At 41.8% G+C, this 9,856-nt stretch overlaps 1 protein-coding gene across 1 annotated transcript in view; it reads left to right on the forward strand.

Moving 5' to 3' along the window:
• Positions 1-3,519, forward strand: part of LOC104510777 (potassium voltage-gated channel subfamily V member 2-like) — a gene marked incomplete at its 3' end in the record, with an annotated part of 5,763 nt that extends 2,244 nt beyond the window's left edge. Inside the window, exon 2 of the mRNA XM_010153173.1 lies at positions 3,273-3,519. Coding sequence (XP_010151475.1) covers positions 3,273-3,519 — 247 coding nt within the window. The remainder of the gene's footprint in view (positions 1-3,272) is intronic.
• Between the last annotated feature and the right edge of the window lie 6,337 nt (positions 3,520-9,856).

Genomic DNA, 9,856 nt, shown 5'->3' on the forward strand with positions numbered 1-9,856 from the left:
CCTTCCAAGCACTTGGAATGAGGGTAACTGGCTGAGTTCCAGCTGACAAACCTCAGAAATGAAGATAGAATCACCTCCTCTCTGGAGACTGCCTCTGGGTTAGTGCTCTAAGGCATTTGGACATGTCTCCTTGAGAGATCTGAACTGTCACTGGCCTGTACTACACTATGTTAAGTGGAGGGACGTTTTTGAGGCAGCATTTTCCAGGATGTTGGGTTCACATCTTTCAGGGGCATGAACATTTAGCTGTGAACATAGAGTCGTGAGAGTTTAAAGTCCTCCACCTTTCTTAAATACCTCCTGGCTCTGGCAATGACCTGGCAGAACTGCTCCAGCACCCCAGACTTGCAATTCACCCCTGAAGAGTTCTGGACGCAATTCAACTCCATGCCTGTGTTGCTGCCTGAAGCATTTCAGAGCTGGAAAACAACAGCTCTGTTATGCTGCAGAAGATGTGCGTATCTATAGCAGCCTGGATCAAATCAGAGGGTACTTAGTTACTGCAGGTGCTGAGAGAAGGCAAAGGGCCCATATCTTAGCTGTCCGTAAGTCTAAGGCTTGTTCTAGTCTGTCACATATATTTCATTTTGCAGCCTCTGATGCTGGCCTCCATAATCCATGTTCATGGCAGGGCCCTGGGAGCACTTCTGACCCCTGGGCCTGGCTACGGGGCTGGCTGTGTCCCAGTCGCTTCCCTGCTTAAGAAAGCCCATTCAAATGGATGGGAGTCAGAAGATCTTCTCATGCTGGGTGATTATCACAGGCCCTGGATGCAGGAAGCTGTGTTTGGGGCCCACAGTACAGCAAGTGCCAACCCACTGAAGGTTGTTCTCCTAGCCAGCAGCCCTGGGACCCCACAGCCTGCACTTCAGTTTCATCAGTGGCTGATGAGATATTGTGGTTGCCCATATATGTGTTGGTAGTGATTCAGTGCATGGCAGAAAAACTGGTCCTACAGACAAGCAGAGGCATTTACATATGTACATGTGCTGAATATCCTTTAAGCTGGGGCATAGGAAGGAGGGAGAACATCAGTGTGAATAAAGGAAAGGCTCCTGTAAGGTGACCTTCATAGATCATCTTTAAGTGATACACACAGGTTATGAAAAAATTCATGCTTCATACATTACTAGAATAAGGGTATTAGCCTTCTATTTTGTTTTCTGAACAGGCTAGATATATGCAAAATCTTTAGGGCTCATTTCTGCAAGCTGGTGACACCATAATTATTTAGACACTAGATACAATTATTTAGAAACTTATATGACTATGAATAGGAGAAAAAGGCTTATGTAGCTGAGCTAGTGTCTCCGAAAGAGGAGACGTAGCATGCACATTGCATTTCCAAAGCATAAATCTCTTTTTAAAGCCTATTCATTACAAGTGAAAATTAATATACCCGGATCACTCAAATTTCATTAAAATCCAACAGTGCTCAGTCTCACACACACAGAAGGAGAAGTATCCTTCTCAAACTGCAACAGGCGGTGCAGAAGTCTACAGAACAGTGCAGTAGAACAGAACCTTATCACATGATAATGGTTTTGTCCTGGCTGGTAGAGATAAACATCTTGCCTTCATCTCAGTATTTATTTTTGGAGATATTTATCCTGTATTATCATTCAAATCCAGTGACTTAATTTCCATTAAACCAAGTGACTAATCCTTTTTATTCCACAGGAAGCACCAGGTGCATCCTACAAATGTGCTTACCCAGTGCTGTCTCATGTACTCTAATTCTTTCTTCATTTAAAATAACATTTTATTTAGCATGTTAGAGGATGGCAGGCTGCAGACCGTGACCTTCCAAAGACTTATTTCTGTGCTAAAGCCACAGAGAATTACAGTGAAAGTCTTACTGGCAATGGTTTATTTCTGCCAAAGATTTAGATTGCTATTTCACAGATGATACACACACTGTGTTGAGATACTGTGAAAAGAATGAAGTAAAATTCACTGGCTGAAAAAGATCCCTTGCACAGACTAGGAAGTGCCAGATGGCAGAAGCCTGCAAGTTTTACCTGCCAGAGAAAAATAAGCTATTTTTAAGCTAAGCTAAATGTAAAAATTATAAACAACAAAGATGCATGCAGTCTAAATATATAAATTAGGAGTTATTTTATGCAGACTGTTCGGGAGTACAACATCCGTATGTAGCACCCTCATAAGCAAAACATCCATGAATTTTTGAAACTAAATTTTACAAAGAAAGTATTACAGTACTTGGTATAACATGGGGTCCATATAAAATACAGTTGCTTCATGCATCCGTAGACTAAGAAGAGAAAATGCTGATGGCCAGGAAGAAGTCTGTGAAACTCTGTAGACAATGCGATGGCAAAATGTACAGATTCATATACAGCAGATATACTAAATATCATCAGTCCCACGAAGAAAAAATTACTTTAAACAACCCCCAAACCCTTCTTCAAAGGGGAACTCAGTGAAAATTTCTCACCTGTCAGTTAAAACAAACAGGAATATTCCCTGCTGATGGCACACATAAACCTTACTTTTGCAAACTCTGACATACAGTTGAGCAGGAAGATCAAACAATTTAGCACTATAAATACATATGTTGCAGGCATACACTGTGAGCAAAAACTTCCAGGCAACAGAGAAAGATCTTTGTTTTTTCTACTGCTCCTTGTAGGTATGTAACCATTAAAGGGGATTTTATTTAGAAGCTTCAGTGTTCTGGGTCACATCTTCCTATAGTACAAACATTATAAAAATATCACAATTAGTTGAAGCTTTTCATGTGTTTTTCATTAGTTCCTAAAATATATGACAAAAAAAGGTAATACTCAAAATACAACCTAAAGAATAAGTCACAAAATACAGGGTTTTGTAAGCACAGTGGATTTAGACACAGGTCATCTGTTCCAAGTGACACAATGAGGGAGCAGGGCTGCAGTTATCACTGGATTTGCACGGTCAGGGAGCCATCTCTATCCCCTCAACACAGCTGAACAAACCCACCTTCTAGATGGGCTGGTGTGGAAATTGTTTGGAAATTCCCTCTGCAGGACAAAGCTGTTAAAAATCCTAAATGATGTCAAACCACAGTGTTTCTTTACAGCATAAGAGGGATTTTCTTTTTAATTAGGTATTTTTGTATAAGATAGATGGTGCAGAAAAACAGGCAGCAGAGAGTCAGATTTATGATGCAAAGTGCAAAAATGCTAACTGTAAAATTGTCTCTGATCCCTGAACATATCTGTTTGAATGTTTCTTCTCAGCTAATAGGCTGAATGTTGGTTTGCCTGTAGGTCAGCATCTCTACAGTGGGATATGGAGATATGTGTCCAGAAACTCACCTTGGCCGCCTGTTTGCATTCCTCTGCATTGCGTTTGGAATTATCCTAAATGGCATGCCCATCTCCATTCTCTACAACAAATTCTCAGACTATTACAGCAAGCTGAAGGCCTATGAGTACACAGCTCTCAAGAAAGAAAGGGGGAAGGTGGACTTCATGCGGAGAGCCATGAAGAAAATATCTGAATGCTGTGGGGAAGGTACAACCCGCCCTTTGTCACAGCACTGATACAGTTTGTGCTTTGAATACTGAGAGGGAACAGAGAAGCTGAAAGAGAAAGAAGAAAAACAGCCAAGCTAACTGAAGATAAACTGAAAAGGCTAAAAATAACAAGGGTAGATGGTAAAATCTGTTTTGAAGGGGGGTGTTTTCAAAAGGAAAAAGGCTTGTGTTCCAACAACAGATTTAGTTTTTGGCTTTGGTAGGCTGTGAGCAGCACGTAAGCGATCATCAACTATCTGGAATGACATTCTTCAGATTAACCATCCATAAACTCTGAATTAGACCCACATGAAGATGTAACCCCTGTTACTGATTAGACCCACAATAAAGACAGAGCCTAATTGAACCAAAGGAAAACATATTGCTGCAATTAAGGGTCAGCCACCTCACTGCTGTCAAGGCAGTCTCAAAAATTAAACAAGTGGAGTACCCAATATACTGACTGCATTGCTGAAATTGGTTTTGCATCAGCTTTCAAAAACAGAAAAACAGCCTAGAGAATTTACCTGAATATTACCAGCATCTATACTCCTTAAGCTTTCAGCTTCTATTCCACTGTCATATAGCTATGCTTCACTGTTCCAATTTTATTTTTCAAATGCAGCACTGCAAATGATTGCCACTTTCGTACCTAGGCAAGCAATACACTGCTGTTAGTATTTCCTCTACCACCACCTCCATTATCATCTTTCATTATGTCAAGAACTAGTGAAGAAGCCTGGAGTCTGAGTTGATAAATGCCATTAAACAATTTTGAAAATATTTCCAAATCAAAACCTTCTTTATGTATAGGCTTAAGTGATAAACTAAATTTATTTTACAGCATTTACTGTATCTACTTATGAATTGTTAGAATAATAACAGGCCTGTCACGGGACGAAAGTGTAAAAGCAGCATTAAAAAAAAATAAAAATCAAATGAAACATGTAGTGGATAATACCTCATAAAGACTTTTCATACAAAGGATCTTACCAGCACTTATCTGCAACCAATTTTAAATATAATTTAAAGTCAAGATACTTCGGTACATACAGCCATTGAAGACACAGTTCTGACACCCTAGCTCACCCCCAATAGTATCTTACTTCCTAAGACTACTGAGCCTTTTTCAACAGCTGCATGTAATTTCTTATGTCAGAAGCTCAGCTCTTCAGCAAATAACAACAACAATGAAATGGAAGCAAAGTTTCCTGTATTAGTTTGTAGCGTACCAGTATTCTTTTTATGTAAGAGCAGTCATAGCAGTTTAGAAATAGTAACCCGAATAACAGATCTGAAAGAATAGTTATTTTATTTATATTCAGACACAAATACAGCTTAAAAAAAAAAAAAAAAAAAAGAGGAAGAGTAACAAAAAGAAGCATAGTAACAGTCACTGGTATGACCCGTGGCTGTCACTCAGCAGCACTCTCATTGCAGAACAGCCTGATGGCAGAGATGCATTTGCAAATTCTTGAACTCTCATGTTGCATCTCTGTTGCTCTGATGAATGCAAATGCCTGCACTCAGAACCACACTAGAAACCGTGGTGTGAAGCTCACTCTTGGGATAGCTGAGGGTGAAAAAGTTCATCAATTTTGCCACATCCATGCGAATTGTGTCAAGCAAAGGGACATCTTTCTTTCTAATGGTACAAAGGTAATTAGTAAACAAGTTGCTTTTCTCATTCTCTACCTCCCGACAGACGAATCATAACCCTGTGTGTCATTTTGTTCTTCAGGAATGACAGCACATTGTGTGCTGATCAGCTCTGTTAAAAGCTAAACCATGTCTTTAAGGCACATCTGAACCCTGGGAGTTGAATGTGATAGATGTTTGCTGTTCTGGACAGCATACAATGCAGCAGGCACAATCCTGGCACCCACTGAGAAGAACAGCTGCTTTACTTGGGCTCTGGGGATGATGTGAATTCTCATAGCCCTTCTGCACAGCAACAACAGGATGAGGAGCTTCCAGAAACCACAGGACCCCCTGGCAGTTCAGTGAGGTGGCAGGTTACAAGCATGCAAAACCACAACTGTGCTTTATTTTCAACGTGCACCTTGGGTTAGATCCATTAAAAAGACTTAAATGTTGGCGATTACCCAACTTTCAAAGAGATGGAACACCCTAAATTAATATCCTTGTCTGAAGGAATCACTACTTGCATGTACCACACAGATGGTATGCAGATGCTCAGCCTTGCACGGCAAACTCAGCAGCTTCTTGCCAGCTAGAGAAAGCCAGGTCCTGAGCACTTACTCTGCTGAGGGTGGGCTTCCTCACAGCCTCAGACTTGACACAAACCATCAGCCTCATTTTCTACTCCACTTGCCTCACATGCAGGACCCATTAAAGTATATGTTCTTCAAGAGATGCAAGGGAATAGGTTTTCCAGACAAAACATCAGCAGGAGAAAAAGGAGTGTTCACTCTTTTAATCAGGAGTTGAAAGTGAATGTCCTTGGGTGAGTGCTTTCTTATCTGTCCAACGAGATTTTAATGCACAAGTCCCCTAGTATTGCTCTAACTGTTCAAACACAGCTTGGAGTGGGTCTCTCCCACTCCTCCAGTTGAAGCTGTTACACTTTCACTGAGTAAATAATGACCCACCAGGTGACAGTAGAACAAAGACTTGGTGTTTGCAGCACTCGGCTGGGTGGAAAGGTATGGGTCACAGGCTTTGCTTCAATACAAACCTATGAAAATACCCTGACCAAGCAGCAAAATCTTCCCAAACACTCACTCTTCTCCAGCCCAGGCAAACTTTCCTTGAAGGATTTAGTCCAGGAGGGCTCCAGAGCCAGTCCCTGCACACTGCAGTCACAGAAAGTCAAAACTCTCAGAATACATTAGTGCACAGGCTAATGGCCATGGGTCAAAAGACTTTCCAGCACAGAGGAGGCCAATTTCTGTCCCCTCAGAAGGAGACAACATCGTATCCAGTACCACCAGGTCCAATCTGGGTGCCCTGAACACCAAGGTGACACCTCACACCTGAGGCAGCTCAGGTCACCTAGCTGCTGCCTCACTCTCTTCTTTCTCGATGCACCTTCCCTCACATGCTCCGCCATCCAGGCCAACCACCTCGCTGATGGCAGCTTTGGTACCTTTCTGATTCCTCTGCGCGCTGACCTAGCACAGAGATGTGGCAGTCTGGGGGAGCAGGGTTAGATTTGTGATTGGTTGGTGACCTAGCTCGATTTAGAGAGCTTTCACTAATGCTAGTGCTGGCGCAAGATACAAGGTAGAAGCGTGCAGTCTGGAGGACAAACCTCTGGCAACTGCCACCGGAACTGTGAAGCAGAAGATTACAGAAAGTTGCTGGTTTTCTGTTTTGTAATACCTGGCTCACCTGCTCTGCCGCATTCAGCAGGTGAGTGGGTCCTTAGTGGAGCAAGACACTTTCTAGGAAACTAGAAGTTAGCGTTTGGTGGTTTGGGTTGGGTTTTTTTTCCCCCTCCAATCAAAGACATCATTTTCTTCTCTGGATTACTTTATGTAGCTTTCTGCCTTGTGGCTTTGCTAATCTTGTTTCAAGGGTGACTAAAACCAGCACACAAGTGTAAGCCGGTGCATTTCAATAGGAAATAGTTTGCATGTAGTTGAGGTACCACTATACTAGCCAGACATTGCCCTGAATGCCCAATGCTCTGCTAGTACCAGGATTTTCTGTGGATGGCTACTAGCAAGGTCCTCCCATGAGGTCCTGTCCTCCTCTGAGATGCTCGTCTGAGGCTGATACCATACACGAAGAGGACCTACAGACAGCTCAGACGAATGCAGGAGTTCATATTCCCACAGAACAAACTTCTGACAACCAGCAGAAGCTGTGCAAACCTGTACCAGCTCACTTTGAAATAGGATGCAGCGCTTTTAACCATTTTTTTGTTGGCATAATGGTTCCTTCCCAGAAAGACTCTCAGTTAATTTATACTGTCACATTCATTAAGACTTTCAGTGTCATCATCACTGTACTGTAGATTACTCAAATGAAACAGTCAAATGGTACACATGACAACACCCAAAAATAATGCAGGTGAGCTGTGATTGTCTTGGTTAGTTGAATGCCACAGGGCTTCAACAATCAGAAGATTTCAAAATAACCACATCACAGGAAACTATGTTTAAACAGAAAAAAGATGGGGAATACCATTAAAGCTAAAGTAGACAGAGCTTGTTTTATGAGATGTTAATTTGGCATAGCCAAGGTTTTGGGGAAAGGGGGTGAAGGATTCTCAAACCACTGAGAAATTAGAAACTTCTCCGAATGTGGCCATGCTGAAATCTTCTATTTCAACTAACTGCCGATATTAATGAGACGCAGAGGGAGAAGGAAAATGTGTTCTATCATTATCTTTTACTACAGTCCTAGCAAACATGTCTCTCAGATGACGAAAGAGTCGGTTTATCTGGATGGCCTTGCTTCACTTTAGGACAACTAAGTGTTGTTTCTTCTTATTTTAGCCTTGCTGGGGGAAAAAAAAAAAAAAGAGGGAGAAAAAAGAAAAATAAAAAAGAAAAAAAAAAAGAAGAAAAATAGGGGTGGAGGTGGTAGAAATCTAAAGAGTCTGTCCCTGTATGAGACAGTGGAAAGAATTCTAATTAGAATATGCTTTTGCACAAATTCTTGTTTTACAAAAGCATCACTTTTTCAGTGCAATTGAGCGGCTGTTTCCTTTTCTCATTCAAACAGATAGCACTTAAAGGGGTAGCTACAGTAAACCACAGATTAACAGGCATCTGGTGCTATTCCCAGGGTTCTAAGGCAAATAGTAATGTTCAGTCTTTAAATATGTATAATTTTAAAGATTATAAATGAGGTATACTTCAAAATTTTGGGGGAAAAATAATGACTATCAATAAGCCAAGGAAGGAAAAATTTTGTCCTTGCTTAAAAAATAGCTTCAACTGTTTAGAACATTCTGGTTTTGTGTTATGTAAAAATATTTGATTCATGCTTATCTGCTATTTACAAAACCTTTATTAACTTCTTTACTCAGTAGTAGAGAAATTACATGGCATTTGACTGTAATACAGCTCTTTATCTTGGATTGAAAAAGGGAAAGGTCAGAGGTACTAGCTTTTTATGTACTTAGGTAATTTAATGGAAATATGCTGAGAAAAATTAAGGCACTCTACCAGTAGCTCCTGAATTAGGGTTGATCAAGTTTTTAAAATAAAACTTATCAGAATCCAATTCTACTCAATAAAATGACTCCATATTGTCATTTCAACCTCTGAAGCAGATTTGCCCCATTTACAAGAAAAAGTTTGTCCCCTCTATTAATAACCAGATAAACAAGTACCATACTTAAAAGCCTTTTGCTAACACTAATAACGGTTACTCAGGCCACCACATACCCATTTCCTTCACCATTCTGGCAGAAGAAACTGCCTGAAAAGCACTTCCACTACCAGCTGGGGAAGAGAAGGCAGAACCTGCTTTGGCTGCAGAGCTAATGTAACTCTACGTGGCTGAAAACAGCTGGCACAGTCACTGAAGTACTGCGTCCAGCTATGGAGCCCTCAATATCAGAAGGATATTGACCACTTGGAGCGAGTCCAGCGGAGGGCCACGAAGATGATCAGAGGGCTGGAGCACCTCTCCTATGACGAAAGGCTGCAAGAATTGGGCTTGTTCAGCCTGGAGAAGAGGAGGCTCCAAGGAGACCTCATTGCAGCTTTCCAGTATCTGAAGGGGGCCTAGAAGGGTGCTGGGAGAGGACTTTTTACAAGAGCATGTGGTGACAGGACAAGGGGTAACAGGTACAAATTGAAAACAGGGAGGTTTAGATTAGGTATCAGGAAGAAATTCTTCACAGAGAGGGTGGTGAAGCACTGGAACAGGTTGCCCAGAGATGTTGTGGATGCCCCATCCCTGGATGTCTTCAAGGCCAGGCTGGATGTGGCTCTGAGCAACCTGGTCTAGTGGAAGGTGTCCCTGCCTATGGCAGGGGGGTTGGAACTAGATGATCTTTAAGGTCCCTTCCAACTCTAACCGTTCTGTGATTCTATGAAAATGTCTGTCTGCAGAGGAATTTTTCAATACCCGTGTAAGAACAGCCTTGCTCAGTGGTACGCTCACGCTCCTATTTTTTTCTTACCAAACACCACATACGGAGGTGAAGGCACGGACTGCAGGTGACTGCAACAGTCCACCCGTAATGGAAAGGCTGGGCTCTGAGGTGATCAAGACTTGGCATAAGCCGGATCCACACTGACAGCAGAGGAACTCCATGCTCCTCAAGTCTGCTCCAGCCAGGTCTTGAGGGTAAGGTTGGTGTGACTTCCACATATCTTAACATCCAAATATTTAATTGGGGTAAACAAAGG

This window comes from Eurypyga helias, unplaced genomic scaffold (assembly GCF_000690775.1).
Source record: "Eurypyga helias isolate BGI_N326 unplaced genomic scaffold, ASM69077v1 scaffold4800, whole genome shotgun sequence".
Classification (NCBI taxonomy): domain Eukaryota; kingdom Metazoa; phylum Chordata; class Aves; order Eurypygiformes; family Eurypygidae; genus Eurypyga; species Eurypyga helias.